A 20411-nucleotide genomic window follows, 5' to 3' on the forward strand; every position below is an offset into this window, starting at 1 on the left:
AGATAAGAAAGGTCAAAGCCCAACTAAGTGAAGAATTTGAGATGAAAGATTTGAGACTAACAAAGAATATACTTGGTATGGAGATTCTCAGAGATAGAAAAGTAAGTAAATTGTACCTAAGTCAGAAGGAGTACATTGAGAAAGTTCTTTGCAGGTTCAATATGCAGAGTGCTAAGCCTGTTAGTACTCTTTTAGCAGCCCATTTTAGACTTTCATTGGCTTTGTCTCCACAATTAGATGATGAGATTGAGTATATGTCACATGTTCCATATTCTAGTGCAGTGGGATCTCTCATGTATGTTATGGTTTGTTCATGTATAGATTTATCATATGCAGTCAGTGCAGTTAGCAAATACATGAAAAAATTTCAGTAAAGAATATTGGAAAGTAGTTCAGTGGATTTTAAGATACTTACGAGGTACTATTGATGTTTGCTTACAGTTTGGAAGAACTAAAGTTGGAGTCATTGGGTATGTTGATGTTGATTTTACTGGAGACCTTGATAGAAGAAGATCTCCCACAGATTATGTCTTTACAATCGGGGGTTGTATAATCAGTTGAAAAGCCACTTTGCAAACTACAGTCGTTTTGTCTACCACTGAAGCTGAGTACATGGCAATTACTGAGGCTTATAAAGAAACTATTTGGTTGAAGGGACTCTTTAGTGAACTGAATGATGACCTCCTAATTAGTACAATATTTTGCAACAGTCAGAGTGCCATCTTCCTTACAAAAGATCAAATGTTTTATGAGAGAACAAAACACATTGATGTTTGGTATCATTTTGTTCGTGATATTATTGTTCGTGGCGATATTGTTGTGAGCAAAATTAGTACTCATGAAAATCTTGTAGATATGATGACTAAGTCACTTCCTATAACCAAGTTTAAGCATTGCTTAGACTTTGTTGGTGTTCATTGTTGAAGTTAAACCCTTAAGGGGTTTTATGGAAGAGGTGAAAAACTTGTTCGTTGAGAATTCGTGTCAAGGTGGAGATTGTTAGAGTTGTGTTTCCCAAATTCTAAAAGATTGTTTGCAAGTCAAGTTAAACAAAATATATATTCTTTCTAGAAGATGTAGTATTTATGAGTATAATATATTTAGCATTTATTAGCATAATATATTTGATTTTGTTTAGAATTAAGTTTTTTCAACCTATAAATAGATGTAGTCAAAACTCCTCTTGTGATCATTCGAATTTGAGATAGTGAATTTTCTTCTCCTCTGCTCGTGGTTTTTTTCCCGAAAGGGTTTCCACGTAAAAATCAGTGTGTTCTTTATTTTTATTTCTCTTTTCTTTGTGATATATTTTCATTACCAACATTCTATTTTTACAATGGATGATGCTATGAAATCTAGCTCTAGCCTAACTTCGGCTGATGGTTTAATAAGAGATGAAAATGTTGATTGAATTGGTGGGTTCATGATGAAAACCAGTACTACTAATAGTGCTTAAGTGGAATTATGGGGAGTTCGAGCTGGTTTGCTTTTGGTGAAGAATTCAGACTTGTGTGCTTAATTGTTGAATACAAATATTTATTGGTGGTGGATTTTTTTAAACGACCAAAAGAATTCCGTCATCCTTTGAACACTTTAATTTCATATTGTTTGGATTTAACTAGTGGAGGTTAGTAGTGGAAGTTAGACATATTTTAGAGAAAGTAGTAGATGTGCGGATTATTTGGTGAATTTAGTGCAAGGTTTGGGTATTGGGGAGGTGTGGTTGGATGAGCCACCTTGGACTCGTAGACCTTTGCTACAAGCGGATGCTTGTGTTAAAGGAAGCGTTAGATTGTGGTTTTGTTTATTATCATTTTGTACCCAAAAAAATAAATGTATGAATTTTTCTATAATACTTTATTACATTGTTACTATTTTAATAGTTTTATATATACAAAGTAAAATAGTAATTTTTTATAATGAACAAGGTGAGGTGTGACAAATAACTATTACAACTGTTCCATATCCATTGTTAACCGTACCTCGTCCCAGATCTACTTTAAAAAAAAAAACTTATATTTTTCAAAACAAATTAGTTCAAAATCTAAAGGGATCAAATTTTGCCATATTGTATCTATATTTAGATCATTATTAATAAAAAAACAGAAAATATAATCATCAACCAAGAAAAATAAAAGGTAAAAAAGGAATTAACATCAATGTCTTGTCAAAGCACAAGAATAGCAAAAATGATGTTTTGTTTTAATGATAATTAACCACTTAATATCATGATCATAATTTACATTTATGGTGTCTTAATCATTCAGTGTCTTTTACATTTTTTTTAATCATGTCATTTGGAACATGCATTAACTTCAAATCATGGTATAAAAATCTTTAGATATCTTTGCTTTATATTGTTGATTATGATTAGTTTTGGTCAATCTAAGACCTCCCACAAATCATTTCTTTTTGTTTAATCTTACCGACCAAAAATCTTGTATGAGAAAATTGCAGGTCTTTCACATCATTAAAGAGGCCCCAACAAATTTATGCTAATTTTTTTTAAAAAAAAGTATATCTTTTGCTTTTCTTCTTAGATTTGTTTAAACATTTTGGATTCACTCTCAATTTTCAATCTTAGCTTACTTCTTTTTTCCTATTGAAAATGGCATTAAAGGGCCAATCAAAGAGGTGGAAGATCTATTGTTTTAGTTTTGAGGATTTGACTCTTCTTTCTTCTTCTTTTGTAATATATAAATTATAAGTAGAGTTCTTAAATTAAATGATAAAATTAATTATTAAAAAATAAACATATGATAATATTTAAAATTTGCTCTTGAAATTGAAGTATGTCACTATAAAAAATTAAAAGGATAAATCTTAAAATTAGACATGAATTTTAATTTAATGTGTAATTATATACTTGTACTTTAATTATGGTTCAAATGTATATTTGAAACTTTAATTTTGACTTGATCATATACATTTAAATAAATACATAAATTTATTTTTATACTAGATAAATATAATTATTTATGTACGTAATATATAAACATAAAATGATATTATATCGATAATTATGTTAATAATTTATATGAATTAAATTAAATCAAAATTTCATGTATAAAATTACACAAAATCAAAATTTATGTACACAATTATACATTAAACCATAATTTATATATAATTTTATTATTTATCCAATTAAACAAAAATACTTGAAAGGTATAGTATTAAGAGAATTAAACAAAAGAATGTTAGACATTTATGAAAGTTACCTAATCTTTTCCGATTATTTGAATGCATTGGATGATCCATGTTTCACGATTTCTCCCTGTTTGTCTTTTCTAATTTTTTTAAACTAATCATGATTTTTGAATAGAAAAGACAAACACGAATCAAACACCAGTAATTATACGTCAATAAATTAGTGATTATTATATTTATCATAGGCACTTCACGTGGAATTCGTTTTATTATAATTTTAAAATTATTTATTCGTAAATTTTTCGTGATCATAATATAAATTAAAAGCATTTTTCTAGATTTGAAATTGGAATTGAAATTAATTTGGAAAAAAATTACAAATAACATAATTATCGATGTCCTGAATGCGTGTCACAATTAGGTAGGTGTCGGGCACGCCTAGGGTTTTGTCGCACTGTTTGGGTTGGTGACTCCTCATCGTCCTCGTCTTCATCTTCACGTGCACGTCCATGTTGATCGCCAACTTCATCTCCTTCCTTCGTGCTTGACTGCCTTTGGGTCCTAGTCGCGCATCGTACATCCCTCTTTATATGAGTCAGCGGTTGCGAGGATGACCCTCCTCGGTAGAAAAACGTTGTTGGAGGTGTTTGCGGCACTATCAGAGGATAATTGTATGGTGTCGCATAGGCCGACTGTGGATAAAAGGTGAGAGTTGTCGACGATACCGGATACATCGGTGTTGCTGGCAGCATCGGCACGTAATATGGTATGGTGGGTGGCGGTTGTACGAAATATGCACCTGGAGAAGGTGTTAATGTAATGAATGATGGTGTGTGCTATGGTGCTTGTGTAAAATAAACTGGGTTAGCACAAAAAATATATGAACCATACTGACCGGGTGGTTGCATGACAATCGGTTCCCCGTGTGGAGCTGGGGCAGATGTTGATCTCCCCGCAACATGTTCTCCTGACCTAGGATTGATGGGCCCTCGTCTTTGCCTCCTACGGCGACGCTGCCTACTCCTTTCTAAAGCCGACAATAGATATGGCTTGCCCTTATACCTGAACCAATCCATGTAATCTGGAGATGTAGCCAACTCTGGTGTGAGAAATGGTTCACGCGTTGGTAAGTAATCGTACCTACGCTGCCAAATCTCGATATAATTTTGGTGAATGAAGACCAATCTTCCTCAAGTCTCCCCTGCAAGTCGATATTGTGTAGGTCATCGAGCTTTTGGGGTGACGACGGAATACGTTGCATACACCCGGACTGCCGCATCACTCGGTTGGATTCATGCATCTCGACTGTTGCAAAAACGATCAATGGCACTTTAACGTGCCAGATGTTACGATTGGCCAAAAATTTAACCGGGATGCATTCTTGAATTCTTGGATTTGCATATGGCATCCATACAAACTACAGTACGAATTTACAAATTTTAGCACGTACCTAATGTTTAATTTTAAATTTTAGAATTAAAAATCGATAACTTTGAAATTCATAAACTAACCTCCTCTTCGGTTTGTTGATCTAAAGCTAGTCGAATATCCTCGAGCTCGGTCGATGTACCACTATGTCTTGCGGGATTGTTCCACCTATTCAAATAACATGTTATTTTAAAATTAAAACAATGAAAACTTAAAACAATAAAAATATTATCAAATGAATTTTACCATATTACGAGTGGGAATTCATAAGGGAGGTCCACTCGAGGGCGCAAAAATGGTAGTCGATACCATGCCCACGATTGAAGAAGGAGCATGCAACCGCCGATTTTAGCTTTTTCTGGTTGCGTTGCTCGACACATTTCTCGGTACAATGTCGCCAACACTGCTGATCCCCAACTAAGTCGTCCAGCTTCTTTTAAGTTGGCTAGTAGTAGCAGCCACCTTAAATGTACCAGATTTCGAGATTTATCTGGCATGAGCAAACCCCCGATCAATTTTAAGATGAACGCGCGCGCGAATTGTTCTTTTTCAACATCACTGGCAGAAGCTTCGATAGTTTTGAAGTTGTCCTCCAACCATTTCATCTCGATCCGACTACCCTTAAACTTGTTCGGCACCTTCCCTAATAATTGCTCGCATGTTGAACTCCAATCAGCACTAAGCACTGGCCCCGTAACAACTTCCCCATCAACCGGTAGACCGAGTTGTAAACTAACGTCCTCGAGTGTAATTGTACACTCACCACAGGGAAAATGGAATGTGTGTGTCTCCTGTCTCCATCTTTCGACCAAAGCACTGATAAGTGTGGGATCCAATTTAGTCCCCCCAAGCATGCGAGCCACGTATAAAAATCCTGCATCTTGCAAGTGTCCATAAATGGCATTAGGCGCGCCTTCGCTTAAATTGTTTATGTATGTCTCCAATATCCGATCTTCGCCCTAAGTATATAAACATAAAAAATTAATAATGTTAACAGCATAATAATCAACTAATTAAAATTAAATAATTAAATAATATTTTTAACAACATAATAGTTAACTAATTAAAATTAAATAATTTATAAATATTTTGTTACCATTTGTAATTGAACGACGGAGATGTGCTTGTGATCCAAACGAATAAGCTGATTTGCCATCTTACAAATTACAAGAAATAAAATAAAATCGGTGAATTCAGAGAAAAATTTAAAATTGAGAATTTAGAATAAAAAATAATAGAGAATTAACAATGGAGAATAAAAAAGTAGGAATTGAAAATTGAGTTGAAAAGAATGAGTTTATATAAGAAAAAAATATGGTTATAAGAATCCTATAATTGTTGGAATTGTGACCATTCAAGGATTTGTTACCGTTGACTTGAAAACGCGTCTTATAGGGCACGTTTTCACTATTACATGAATCGATAAATTTCAAATTTTTCGGCATATATCAACAAATTAGCCTAATTAAATGGGTGAAGAAATTCTGCATCTAAAAGAACAAAAAAACATAGGTCGACAAATGTACGTACCTCTTAGAAAACAAACACAAAATTTCACCTCTGTTAACTTCCTCCTCACTTCTTATTGTTTCGTTTGCGTGAATGGATTTGACAATTGAAAGCTCCCACTCTTTCTAATTTACACAACAATTCCTGTAATATTATAAAATCATTAAAAAAAAGTTGCTAAAGAAAACTAATAACAACGGAATAAAAATCCCAGAAAGTGTGAGGAAGAAGAAGAGAAAATTTTGAAAAAAGAAAGGATATTTGGGAAGGAAGAAAACCGAGAAGCTAAATCCCGAGAAACAAACAGAAAACAGCGACATTCAAATATAAATTTATATATAAAATAAAGAAAATACACTAACTCACTAACCTATCAGCTCTCCCATGAAACAAAGATGAGCAAACCAAAGAACACCAGGGAAAGTTAAACATTACATAACCCCCCAAAAAAAGAGTTTAAAATCAATACAAATACAGAAACCTTTATTGATAGTAACATTACATCGAACAACTTGAAACTTCTTTTTCTGTGATAAAAGAAAAAGTATATATCAAACAATAAATGGAAACACAATAAAAAGGAAAGCATTACTAAGATTTCCGACTTACCTTAAAAACAAGGTTCGTTTATAGTATAATTTCGCAGAACAAGTAATATTGCTGATAAGGACAAAAGAGGGAGATTTTTGTTGAGACTCGAGATGGCATTTTGGGGGAAGTGAGAAGGTGAATAAGATTGGGTTATTTTGGATGGTGAATAAGATTGGGTTATTTTTTATGATTTTATTTTAAATTTTTTTATATGATTATTAATTTATTAAATTGTGATCATTTACGGTATAATAATAAATTGATATGCGAATCAATTAGAATCATCAAATTATTTAAATTCAAATTCGGCTTGGGGTGTGTTTAGTATTGCTTTTTAAAAGTGTGTTTAGGGTTAAAAGTGTTTTTAAAGCCATAAATAATAGGGTAAACTATACCCATAGTCACTTTTGTTTACCTTAGGTTACATTTTAGTCACTTATGTTTGAAATGTTACGTTTTTGTCACTTATGTTATCGTGTTGTAACATTTTAGTCACAGAGCTATTAATTGTCGCTAACAGTGTAACGGTAAGTTGACGTGGCACGTTAAATCATCATTTCAAACAAAAATTTTAGGGTAAATTATACAATCGATCCCCATATTTTTTTATTTTGAGCAATTTAATTTTTTATGTTCTTTAAATATTTTCTTTATTTTCCATTATCTTATGTTTCTCCCTCTATTTTCTTACCTTCTCCATTTCTTTTAACATATCAAGAAGTCGAATAGGCAGTGAAGAAATAAGTCGAAAACCATAATTGCCTATAACCAAAACCCATAAACCCATACCATGCTTTTTTCTTCACTGCCAATTCGACTTCCTAATATGTTGAAAGAAATGGAGAAGGTAGGAAAATAGAGGGAGAAGCACAAGAAAATGGAAAATAATGAAAAAAAGAAAGAAAGTTAAAAGAACATAAAAGAAAAAATTAAATTGCTCAAAATGAAAAAAAATAGGGACCAATTGTATAATTTAACCTAATTTTTTTTGTTTGAAATGATGTTTTAATGCGCCACATTAGCTTACCGTTATACTGTTAACGACAATTAATGGCTCAATGACTAAAATGTTACAACACGATAACATAAGTGACTAAAACGTAACATTTCAAACATAAGTGACTAAAACGTAACCTGAATAAACAAAAGTGACCATGAGTGTAATTTACCCTAAATAATACTAAATAGATAATTTTTAGAGTCAGAGTTACTTTTTAAAAGCACTTTTAAACTCAAAAGCAAAAGTAGTTTAAGACCAAATGACAATTTTAACCATTATAAAGTATTTTATATAATATTTATATTGGATATGTAATTATTTTTCTATTGAAATTTATTTTAAATAAATGATATTATATGTTTAAAATTTTATTAGTTATATTTTAATATTTAAAATATAGTTTATATAGATATTCGAATTAAATTTTATAAATAAATAATATTAATTGCTTAAAAATATTTAAAATTTATTTTTTATATATTAAAATATTAGTAAAAAATTATAATAAATTAATTTTTATATTCTTATTAAAATATCATAATATTAATCAATTTGAACATCATTTAAATGTTTATTTGTTATTTTAACACTATATCTAAAATGAACATTTTATTTTTCAAAAACATATTTTAACAGCAATGCTAAACACTTAAATCTTAAGCCAAGCTTCTCAAAATCACTTTCTCCACATCACTTTTTAACAACATTTCTCAAAAGTAATGCTAAACTAGCTCTTCGACTCTAACTTCACAACAATAAGTTATATTAAAAAAAATTCAAAATCAGACCTGAAAATTTTAGCATATTTGTTTTGTTTACATCGTCACTTATAATATATTATTGATGGTATAAAAAACTTATACAGTTATATATATGTCACGATTGGATCCAACCTTAGAGGCATGGACTGTGCAGTAAAAATATAATTTGAAATTACCATCTTTGAGCCTCACAAGTCCTTCACAAATTTGTCAAAAATTCGATTTCATGTCACAACATAGAGATTTGCAGAATGGAAGTAAATTTGAGGTAAGTTGGATGGTAACAATCTCAGCTTTTTATTCTTTTCTCTTTGAAATGCAATTTTGGAATTTTATGGTCTTAAAATGGAATACTTCATGCAAAAGAAATAATTGTTGACCCTCTATTATTGTTTTCTTTTTTCCTTCGCTTTTCATTCGAAATAGTGGAGTAACTAAATCTCTTTTTTATTTAAAAAAGAAAGATATCATGAAATAAATAAGGTATCCAATTATTTAGCAAAATACATGTAAAGTTGACATATGAAGGAACCAACTTCACCATTATATATTATACGTATATTTTTTTTTCATTTGCATTACCTGCTTAACTTTGTGGTTAAATAGATCATGTAGGTTTAAAAAAAATTGTTAATTGATTAAATAGGTCGATTTTTTTAAAATTTAGAGAAATAAATTATTTTTAGAGAGTGTGTAAAAATTCACCCAACTAGACGAGCTTTTTGTTGACATGTTGAGAAAACATTTTTCTGAAAACTTCAAAGAAAACGTGTCCAACTGGCATGCTTTCCCTTACATGTTAGTAGAAATCTTATCCAGTTGGATAAATTTTCTTGCCAACCATGTAAAAAGCACGCTAAAATAGATACATTTTCATATATTCTCTCTAAAAATAATTTATTTTTTAAAATTTTCAAAAAAACTCGACCAATTAGCTTTTTTTTTTCAATATATACGGCTAATTTAGCTCAACTTTCTTGACGTAAAACCCCGACATCAAAGAAAATTTGAATCTACCCGTGGAACCAAACAGAATATTGGAATTAGTGCAGCCCTGAACAACTGAAATTTGAAAGAAAAAAAAGAAAACCCGTGAAGCTTGAAAATTGATCGTTGCAGTGCAAAAATTGAGAAAAATAGAGACTTACAAAGTTCGCAGCTGGAAGAGCCGACTGCCCCATCTATTTCCATTATATATATTATTTCATACATACGAAAAAAAGACTTGAGTAAGTATTGAAATAAATATATAGTTAAAAACTAATTTTTAATTAAAAAATAGATTTTAGTAATTTATGAGTAGAGATATTTGAAAGGGGAAGTGAATAAACACAAGTGTCGAAAAAGTGAGAAATAAATTCAAGTGCGTAAAGCATTAAAGCTGAAGCCAGTAATTTCATTCAAAGCTGATAATGAGTGAGTGAGAGATGAGATAGGAAGTAGGAAGGTGGTGTACACAATTAGCGCCAGTATTTATTGTCCTCGACTTGGATCTGTCAACTCAGCGCACCTCTACCTAGCTTGCTTTTTCATAGCCCTACATCATTTTGTGTACTTACAATAATTCTTTATGTATTTATGCTCCAATCATGTTATCTTTGAGAAAAAAAAATCTAAAATGAACTTGTTATAAGGTAAAAGAAACTTAGCCGGTGGATCAAAAAGAAAATGATCTAAGCCATTGATAAGGGAAAAAAACCTAAACGCTGAAGTAATCAAATTATCAAGTTGTTTACACGTTAAGAGTTATTTAATTTCTTACAAATCTTTTAATGTTTCAAGTAACCTTTAATAAATTTTTCATTATTTATGAGTTACTTCAACTTTTTAGAAACGTATTAAATAAATTTTTATGATATAGGAATTATTTAATTTTTTAAAAACTTCCTTCATTGTTTAAGACACCTCTTCATATTTTAGGTAACCTTAAGTAATTTTTTCATTATTTATGAGTCTAATGTTTCAAGTAACCTTTAATGTAATAACTCGTAAATAATGAAAAATAATTTCCAAGAAATTAAGTAATAGAAATTTAAGATTTTTAAAAAAGTAAATAATCGTTAAATCATGAAAAAGATTACATGAGATTACTTAAAACATTAAAAGTTTTAAAAAAATTATAAATAATAGAAAATTACTTAATACATCAAAGATTAAAATGAAATAATTTAACCGATAACCTATAAAATAGGTTGCCCCCATGGAATTCGAGGGTAGTAGATCCTGGAAATTCAGTCGGTTTCATTACCCATTTTGTTTGTTTATATGATGGAAATTAAACCCAATATTTCATTGTAAATCTTGCTATCTAACCTGTTAGTCGAGTCTAAACTAGGATGATGCAAGATGGGAAATGAAAGAAAGCCTACTACCTTTCCATTTTTCATCAAACATATTGCATTACTGCAAACTATAACCAAAACAAAGGACAAAGATCACTTTCCACATCTTCGAATTAATTCCCAAAATAATAAGAACTAAAGCAGATTAGTCTTGGAATTCCTAAATAAATTAATGTCTGTAAAGAATGAAGATTAGCAAGACATATATAAGTTCACAATGCTATTGCTTCGAGCCATGAGACGAAACACAGAACTAATCAATACCAGGCTGTTTAAACTGATGGTTGATATAGTTTTAACATTTGAACCTAACACACTCCAAGGCAAAGTTCTAAAGGCTCTCCTCAAGCAACTAAAGATACACAAGATATAAGAAGTGTTGTCATTGCGCGTGCGTCCAACCATAGAACAAACTTCTATATTGCAAGGTATACTAGACAAAAGTAGCACTGCTTTCAGGCAATACCCTTTTTCTGTGATTTCTCAAACAAAATGTGTAAACAAAACATATTGAACTAACTAAATTGTAAACTCTGTTGTCAAAAGTAGGCCCGAAATGAATCCCTCAGCTAACCCAAAATTGCGAAAGCTAAGAAGCACAAGCATCCCTCCAGTCAAAGCCTAAGCTCACAATCCAAAGAAGCCAAGCTCACTGGCCTTCTCCTTCTCAAAAGTCTCGAAATACTGATAGATGATTGTGACTGCCAGAAGAATACCCGTCCCTGACCCAATTGCTCCCATAAGATCTGCCAATACTGTGAGTGCACCAATGCACATGCCTCCGAATGCAGCAGCTGTGGGAATGTAACGGTTTAGCTCTTTCTGTAAGCTTCCCTCACGATGGCCAGGCATAACCATTTGTTGTTCCTGCAAAATAGCAGAAGAAAAATGATTCATGAAATTTCTAATGATGCGTAATGCTACCACAGCTGATGATCTACATGCACAGCTTTACTCATAACTTTGGTATCACAGCTTAAACCTTCTAAGTTTAAGGAAAAACTAAAAGAACCATGGGGGGAAGCATGCACATCCAAATATTGAACCAGAGCCCCCCTAGTATATAGATATCAATCATATAAAATTGACAATTACAACACCACTGAGGTGTAAAATACCTCAAAACAAATACTTGACTATGTAATTTAAAGAATATTCAGGAATGATCTGATAATTTTTAAATAATCTAACATAAAACAAAAGTTGCTCAGAAGCATAGATGGTGTTGATAGTGACCAAGGATATGGGTGATGTATAAAATTTTTCAGGTATGATGTGGACATTTCAGTCCTTCCCAATTTTTGGATTCCTTAGTTGGCAAGCTGGATATAGGTAGAAACAGGAATAGGGGGTTGGCTCTAGGCGGGACATGGGTTTTGCTAATAGATGGAAGAGTTGAGGTGGGTTCAACTTATGCATTCTAGTATCTTTTGGTTTACATAAAAAATATCTTATGTTATATCCATCTACTAAGTTACTAGCTTTATCAGTTATGATTTACCATAAAAATACAGTATCTCATGAAAAGAGAAACACAACAAAGTGCAGATTTCACATTAGGTATAACTATAATTGTAGTGTTTTGACTAAATAAAACAAGGTAGGAAAAATATGCTTTCTGCAAAAAGGGTTACTCCGAGTTTTTAGCTCATAAGTAAAACCAAAACATGTAATTGCACAGTGAAAACACAAGTCTACAGAAACAAAGTAAATCTAAAGACAGATTTTCAGAGAAGATCACATACCCTGAGCTGCTTGGCAACATCTCTAGCAGATGATCCTGAGACTTCAATCCAAGTTTTTGAGAACAATGCACATGCTGACAACATAAACACAAGATAGAACAACGCATGGAAAGGATTGGCAGCCATCTCAGCTAAGCTGCAAGACATTATAGCCAGGAGTGTCAGCATAAGTTGATAAGGAAGATTCCCAAATTACATTGTTATTGACTTAACCAACTAAAGTGTTAGCATCAGAGATCAAGCTGGAGAAAATAGTTGCTCGAAAATAGGAAAGGTTCAAATCACCTTGATGGTGCAGTGATATAATATGCAAGGCCACCAACAGGAATGGTTTGACCATTTGAATATTCAGACTCCTTCCACTTGCCCAAGAGATTCACAAAAAAGTTTCCACTGTACCTTCTGTACAGTAACTGCAGAGGGACACATGATTAGATGCATTATATTAAAAGGCAACAGATATAGATACTCATGTAAACAGGTAAACTCCAGTACCTGAGAGATGAAGTAAAGGTTTGAAACAAGAGCAGAATGTAGAATGATGGGCATGTTAGAGGTGTAGAACAGCTTGATAGGATATGAACCCTGCTGTCCACGGGCATTCTTTGACCTCACAGGCAAAACCACACGGAACCCTTGGAAGTAGATAACAATTAGAAAAATCAAGACTGTAGCAAGCAAATTTGTCACGTTTGGTAGATTCTGTCGATAAAAGGCTTCTCGGAGAGCACGAATCTTGTTTTCTCGAGTTAAAAGATTATGGACAAATGCAATAACAGCTCCTTCAAACTCAGCACCTCTGCCACTGTTAATTGTTGTGGGGCTAAATGCCTTCCAGATTATGTTTTCACTGCAAGTCAATCAAACCTCTTTTTAGTGCTAGCAATTGTAATTCTACCAATGATTACGTCATGGAACCACAAACTCTGCTATATGATATTAGTGGTAAGACAATAAGAATCCTTAGCAACTTCTTTAGTAGATGAAGAAAGCACAGATAAAAATAAAAAGCTACAAATGCTCACCAGATATTTGTTGCTATGAAGAGGGAAATTCCAGAACCGAGACCATATCCTTTCTGAAGAAGTTCATCCAGACATATGACGATGATACCAGCAAAGCAAAGCTGAAGGATGATGAGAATGGCATTTCCTACTCCAAGCTGGCCAACACTACCATACATCCCAGAGAGAACATAGGCAACTGCCTCGCCAATAGCTATCAAGATACCCAACAATTTTTGGGCACCATTTCTGGAAAGAAAGAGTACTCATCATACAAAATTATACATCTTGGAAACTAAAGAAGCAATTTGCAGCTTAAAGAAAATATAAAGCCACCTGATGATTGCTTAGCAAAAACTCAAAGAGGTAAAGCATGAACACAGGTGTAAGCATGCATGAGCAATGCACACCAAAAGAAGCTCCCCTGCATGGAAACAATATTACATATTCCAAGGAACTATCACAATAGCATTTTACAGCACAACCATGAAGGGAAAAAAATTCAAGCTGCTACCCTAGCAAAATTACTGATTCCACAGTCTGACAACCAATAACATTAAAAGTCTAATGGAACAAATGAAGCCATCCAATATTGAGCAACAGAAGCCAGCGACAAAAAATAGCCGATCTTCATTCAGTGACTATAGTTACTTGAATAATGTAAAAGACAGAATCATAGTTTACACCCTTGAAAGATACTTACAGAAGGGCACGATCTTCGCGGACATTGTTGTCCACTTCAATGATTTTAGAACCAGCAAGAAGTTGTATCACCAGTCCAGACGTCACAATGGGAGTGATTCCAAGTTCCATGACAGTCCCACGATTTGAGGCAAGGATAACACGCATCCAATAGAATGGATCTGCACCAGTAGTAGAATGTATGCCATACAGAGGGAGCTGGCTACAAACCAAGAAGATGAAAAGAGAGATCACAGTGTATATGACCTTCTCTCTGAAGGGAACTTTCTTGTCAGCACTCTGAACTTCAGGCAGAAATGAAAGAAACGGTCTTACAAGATGAAGCACTCTAAACCCACCCCCCATCTTGTTTTATTCAACTGTAAAAAAAAAAAAGTAAAAATTTGGACCAACAATTGAGAGAGATAAATAAGTTGATAAAAATGATAGAATACGGCTCTAGAAGTCCTAGCAAAATACAACACTTACACCAAAAAAAGAACTGTCACAGATGGACTGATGGAGTTTATAGTTCTAACTCTTCAAGCAATGAATCACAAAAAAAGAAAAAAGGAAATGATATGGATGATTTCTAACCCTATAAAATCATCATTAAGGGCAAGTGCCTGTTAAAACTGAACAGCATTGTCAAAAATCTCAAAGTAGAAGAGTTTCGAACAAGACAACAACGGAGAAGTTAAAGCACTCTAGCAAAGTTTACTCTAGTTGGAAACAGAAAAGAGAAAGATTCAAATACTGCTGACAAAACCTCATCTTTGATAACTCATTTCTTAAATCCATAAAACAAATTTCTCCTCTCAATTTTATTTGAAAGACACAAGTTTTCACAGTTGAAACGAACCTCAAAACAGAAAAAAATCCGCAACTAAATTGAAAGACCGAGCCTCTCCAATTATTTCCAATAAATTTCAACGAGCTCATCAACGTCTTCATCTAAACGAGAGGTAACAACCGATCTAAAGGTTCCCCATGTAGATTGCCCTAAATTCCTAAAGGATATTTATTCAAAAGAAAAAATCCTAATGGATGCACAGGGAAGAAAATACAGGTTTGAAAAACACTAAAGGGGATCTAAACTCAGAAAAATGAGTCAAATCACCACTTAAAACAATTCATCCTTAAATTAGCAAAAAATAATCCAATTTTCAGTGACCATTACATTAAAAATAAATTTCGTCAAGATTCACAAAACCCTAATCAATATCCATCAGCAAATCAAATCTTTAAAACAGACACAAAGCACGATTCAAATATCATTAAAGAAAGCTAATAAAAAAAAACAAAGTAAGACAATAATTACGAATTGGAAATCATAATAATCATCATCATCATCATCATCAAAGATCTAAAAATGGAAAGGAGACGAACCGTACGCACTGGAAAGCCGGAACCGTACCGTATAGAGTAGGTGAATTCTGAGGAGGAACTGTATGTGGTTTGGCTGGGTTTTAAGGGTCCCTTCCGTAAACTGCTCCGTTTGTTCTGTTCTGGTAGATAAACTTCTCCGTTTTTCAAATCTTAAATAGAGACACGACGTCGGGCGAATGAGGAAAAGACACGTGGTTTGTGAGAGTGACGTGGATAAGGAGACGGCAAGTTTGACCCGGGATTGTTGTCATATCTGTCAACGGGGGTACTACTTGGCACGACCATCCATTTCTGGATAATATGATCCCAATTTGGGATTTTTTTTTGTTAAAACGAAATTTGAGATACGAATTTAAACTAAAAACGTGTTCATCCTCTTAATGGGTTAGGAAGCTCGGTTCGGAATTTGAGATGATTTTCACAAAAATTTTAGATTCGTAAAATGGACTTGAACAAAAAAATTTTAAATATGAGATGAGTTTAAATTTAAATATTCAAAATTTAATCTCGATTTCATCTGACATATTTTTAAGTTTATAATATAATATATTATATTATTTTTATAAATTGTGTAATTTAGAACATATTAAAAGAATAAATCTATACTAAATATATAATGCTACTCTAATGTAAACATTAAAATAATGTTAATATAACTATATAAAAATTTCAATAAATAAAAAATAAAAAATTATTAAATATTAAAATAAAAAATAAAAATATATTTTTAAAGAAATTTAAAAGATAATATGGGCGGGTCTAAAATGAACTTGAGTTTATCTTTTGTAAATATGAGTTGGTTTGAGAAAAATTTTAGGCCCATATTTCAGGCTGAGCTAGACTTGAACAAATATAAAGTATGTTAATATTATATTTAGGCTCGATCTATGAGCACCTTTGCCATCCACATTCGGCCGAAACGAATTCATGAATTGTGTGATGGGATTAGAGATAAAATTTTAAGATAAAAATAAAAATTCAAGTTAAATATTTTGTATGAAAATGGTTTAAATTGATTTTTTAAAACTTTTTTATTTGACAAAGAAGGTAAAAGAGATTAAATTGACTTATTAATATTTATAAAGGACTAAAGTTAGAATTATACCATTTAACCAAAAATGGTCAATCTCATTGCCCCTGTTCTATCGAGTTGGAAAAAAGATTAAAGGAAGATTTATATTTTAAAGAGAAAAAGGGATAATATACTTGGTAAGTCCCTCTTTTATAGTAATTAGATTAAATTAGTCCATTTACTATTAAATGGATCAATTTAATTATTGTACTTATAAAAATAATCAAAGAATATCAAATCTCAACAGAGTCATTAGGCTCATTTGAGCAGATTAGTCATAGTGTAAAAACTTTTTATGATTCTTCGAATGAAATATTTTGTTCAAAGTTGAACTATAAGTAAAAAAAATAAAAATTTCATGTCGTGTAAATGTTAACTCTATTTCAATTTAATCTTATTCGATTCATATTAATAATATAGAGGTTGATATGATCCATTTAATAATAGAGGCTAATTTGATCTAGTTTGACTTTGTAAATTTTAAATTAAAATATGGTAAAATTACATATTAGCGTCCAAAAAAAATAATTTTTATTTAATTCTTATTAAAAATAGTAAAATTAAAAGTTAATACACAACTTTAACTTTATCCCCCGGAGGAGTGACTGCATGTAAAGGGTGATGCGTGGTATACCCAAATTCACGTTTACCCACAGTATATGGAGATCAATGGCTACATGTATGCTCTTCTCTATTTATTTTTTCATTTCTGCAGTTGCTGATTCGAGGTTTACTTTCTATGTCAACTCATTATATGTCAAAGTTTGGTATTACTGCTATGTTTTTTTCTTGAATGCAAGCAGGGAATGCATACCTTAGACCTCAGAAACCTGCTAATGGGCACGAAGCTTCCACAAAGAGGCTTATTTGGGAAGTATAGTTTCATCCAATATAGCCTACCTTAGCAAAAACTTTTAACTTTCTCCTCCTTATCCTTCATTGCAGTAACCACCCAACTAAGCTATTTTATGTCCCTTCAAATTTGCACGTATGCTCAGGCAACACCCAAACCAAACATGAACACCCCCCTGTCACTGAAACCGTAACTGCCCAATTGTTTCAGCTTTCTCTCTGCACACTATACAAATCGGAGAATCAACAAGTTCCCTTCTCCATCAATTCTCTCTTGTACTAATTGTTTGTATTATTACAAGCCCTCTAAATGAAGTTCCTAGTCTTAGCAGGAACCCTCATTTCCCTTATAATTTTCTAAATGCCCACATTACCATCTCTTTCACTTTGTCCCCCGCCCCCCGGCTCTAATTTGAGGTCTATTTTGAGCACTTTCATCATTCCCACCTCCAATCCACTTGTATGAAAGAATTAGACGGCAGCTTCGACGTATTCACATGTCTCTTAATTTATTCAGCTAGTTTGCAACACTAGCTAAAAAATGGTGCTAATAAGTGGGAACATACCCAAGAAGTGCAATGCCACAGAAATCTTTTTGAAGATGCAAAGGCAATCTTCCACCCACATGCATCAAAAAGAACTCTTGCAAATAGCTTATATCTCGTTTAAGTGACTGCATTCAACACACAATTACTTCCATTCAATATATTAATTAACATCTAACAATTAGAAAGAATCAATCTTTACACTGTCTAACACATTAATTAGCAACTCTGTTTTGAATTTTGAAAAAGCTTCAGTTTACACTCTATTCCAACTTTAATGTTCAAACTACTATTGGAACAAATAACTTAGTTTGTAGTTGGAAAATAGTTTCGTTCTAAATTTTGTTAGAATAGAGAATGGGACAGAACAAATTATGATAGAACATTTTTAAGACAAAGTGAAAAAAGAAGCAAAGTAAGGAGATAATTAACACATAATATTTGTTAACGCAGTACGGATTCATCAATCTTACTCTGTGGAGTCCTATTTAGAGAATGACTTTATTTCACAATTAGTCCATATAAACTATTTGCTAAAGCTCAAACTACCCTTACACCAACGGATATTCGCAACCCAAATATTGAACTCAATTTGTTATGAATCACTCTCCCAAATACCTCACAATACAACCAAGCTAATGTAACACCCCTAGCCCATATCCGTCTCCGGAATAGGGTTATAGAGCATTACCAGAATATACAGATCAATTACAGACATTTTCATATCACTTAACATTCATACCAGAAATGGATCATATTGTCCCTTAAATGAGCCCTCGAGCCCCAAAATGTGCATTAGAAACAAGTCGGGACTAAACCGGGTGCTCAGAGAATTTTTAGTGAAACTTCAAAAAATTTTCCACAGTGTAAGGGACACACACTTGTGTGGTCAGGCCGTGTGGCTCACACGGCCAAGAGAGACGCTCGTGTCTCAGACTGTGTGGGCATCACACAACCGTGTCCCTGCCCGTGTCCATACCCGCATAACTCTTTGGCTTGGGTCACACGACCGCGTGCTATGCCGTCTGAACATGAAAATTTGTATTAAATAGGTGCAAGGGTCACATGGCCAAGCCACACGCCCGTGTGCTAGGCCGTGTGATCAATACTGAGCATTCTGTTTTGAAATTTTTAAGATGCAGGGGACACATGGCCAAAACACACACCCATGTGCTAGGCCGTGTGTCACACACGGTTGAGACACATGCCCGTGTCTCTACCCGTGTAGACGAAATAAGGTCATTATTAAGCCATATTTCTCACCCAAATTTTGACATCAACCTATCACAACAAATTGCACATTTACAAACCATATCAAATCACTCAAAACATGCTAAAATCATGTCTTAAACATGACATATTACCACATACAACCAATGTACTTTTAAGCACCTCAAATAACAATTTATCACTATGTCATCCTAATACTCATATTGACCTAGGTATCAAATGCATATATGCATAATTAACTCATATTTCAAGCATAATAAATTTACTTATATATATACATCAAAACATATTCGTCTTAAGCCATTCCCATGACTACTTACAACCAAAACATTTGTATGCCAACATTGGCCAAGTTAACCTATACATGTCATTATAACCAAAGTTGATTCACTAAATATACCGAAATAGGCTGATGGATAATGTGATGTAGCTCCGACTAGCCTCCAACCTTTACGAGCTTCCGAATACTATAGAACATAAGAAATAAATAGAGTAAGCATTAAACGCTTAGTAAGTTCGTATAACAGGAAATTAACTTACCATTTAATTTACATTTAAGATAAGCAAATAAACATGCTCAAGCCAATTTGGCCAGTTGCCTAAACACATATCCTTATAAAGCATGTTAGTCATGTAATTTAAATGAATATCAAGAAACATGTATGAGCTCATCAATATTCAATTTCCACATATATATATTTATCATATTAAGTGTCCATGAACATGCACATATCATATCTTGTATTTCAAGTATATATTCGTAACAATTTATCTCAATTTCATAATTTCTCATATCAGAACTTTGCCCATTGAATCATTTATAATATCGATGCATACACGGGTAGTACACACGAAGTGTACAAATCTGAAATCCGTCAATTCACATTCGGGAGTACTCATAAGAGCACATAAACGGGAAGCTCTCTCTTGAGCCATATAGTAAGAAGCTCGTATAAGCTGTATAACGGGAAGCTTATCCGGGCTGTATAACGGGAAGCTTATAAGAGCCATAATCAGGAAGCTCATGCGAGCCAATAACAGGTAGCTTCGAAGAGCCATTAATTGGGAAGCTTCGGATAGCCATATATCAGGAAGTTCAAGCGAGCCATATT

At 32.8% G+C, this 20411-nt stretch overlaps 2 protein-coding genes across 9 annotated transcripts; both read right to left on the bottom strand.

Annotated features, from left to right (window-relative positions):
• Positions 1-3416: 3416 nt before the first annotated feature.
• Positions 3417-6839, bottom strand: LOC107923251 (serine/threonine-protein phosphatase 7 long form homolog). 5 transcript variants are annotated; one of them, XR_001691555.2, is made up of 7 exons: positions 6458-6689; positions 6109-6231; positions 5675-5734; positions 4825-5537; positions 4662-4746; positions 4046-4567; positions 3417-3949 (listed from the first exon to the last, which is right to left on the bottom strand). XR_001691555.2 is itself a non-coding variant. In XM_041086842.1 (7 exons), the coding sequence occupies exons 3-7, from the start codon at positions 5732-5734 to the stop codon at positions 4178-4180; spliced, it is 1170 nt and encodes a 389-aa protein (XP_040942776.1). In that variant the 5' UTR covers positions 6109-6231; positions 6697-6839; the 3' UTR covers positions 3422-4177. The 5 variants fall into 5 exon arrangements, 3 of the variants coding, with proteins under 3 accessions (XP_040942776.1, XP_040942775.1, XP_016708955.1); XM_041086842.1 differs by lacking the exon at positions 6458-6689 and adding an exon at positions 6697-6839 and having other exon boundaries at positions 3422-4212; positions 4291-4567; XR_001691556.2 differs by lacking the exon at positions 6458-6689 and adding an exon at positions 6697-6839 and having other exon boundaries at positions 3426-3949.
• A 4145-nt stretch (positions 6840-10984) lies between these two features.
• LOC107924102 (protein transport protein Sec61 subunit alpha) lies at positions 10985-16052 on the bottom strand. 4 transcript variants are annotated; one of them, XM_016854388.2, is made up of 7 exons: positions 15601-16052; positions 14234-14591; positions 13552-13779; positions 13022-13376; positions 12812-12939; positions 12527-12662; positions 10985-11648 (listed from the first exon to the last, which is right to left on the bottom strand). In XM_016854388.2, the coding sequence occupies exons 2-7, from the start codon at positions 14575-14577 to the stop codon at positions 11409-11411; spliced, it is 1431 nt and encodes a 476-aa protein (XP_016709877.2). In that variant the 5' UTR covers positions 14578-14591; positions 15601-16052; the 3' UTR covers positions 10985-11408. The 4 variants fall into 4 exon arrangements, with proteins under 4 accessions (XP_016709877.2, XP_016709878.2, XP_016709880.2 ...); XM_016854389.2 differs by having other exon boundaries at positions 15629-15773; XM_016854391.2 differs by having other exon boundaries at positions 15606-15721.
• Positions 16053-20411: the final 4359 nt, after the last annotated feature.

Source organism: Gossypium hirsutum, chromosome D01 (assembly GCF_007990345.1).
Source record: "Gossypium hirsutum isolate 1008001.06 chromosome D01, Gossypium_hirsutum_v2.1, whole genome shotgun sequence".
In the NCBI taxonomy this organism is placed as follows: Eukaryota; Viridiplantae; Streptophyta; class Magnoliopsida; order Malvales; family Malvaceae; genus Gossypium; species Gossypium hirsutum.

Bases quoted from the DNA above. Each gene is read 5' to 3' on its own strand.
- LOC107923251 (XM_016853466.2), bottom strand. From the start codon at position 5,734: ATGGCAAATCAGCTTATTCGTTTGGATCACAAGCACATCTCCGTCGTT. The intron at 4,747-4,824 runs GTAAAATTCATT...TTATTTGAATAG, and splicing joins GAATTCCCACTCGTAATATG to GTGGAACAATCCCGCAAGAC. The intron at 4,568-4,661 runs GTTAGTTTATGA...TTCGTACTGTAG, and splicing joins ATCAACAAACCGAAGAGGAG to TTTGTATGGATGCCATATGC.
- LOC107924102 (XM_016854388.2), bottom strand. From the start codon at position 14,577: ATGGGGGGTGGGTTTAGAGTGCTTCATCTTGTAAGACCGTTTCTTTCA. The intron at 13,780-14,233 runs GTAAGTATCTTT...CTTTCTTTCCAG, and splicing joins CGCGAAGATCGTGCCCTTCT to AAATGGTGCCCAAAAATTGT. The intron at 11,649-12,526 runs GTATGTGATCTT...GCTATTTTGCAG, and splicing joins ATGTTGCCAAGCAGCTCAGG to GAACAACAAATGGTTATGCC.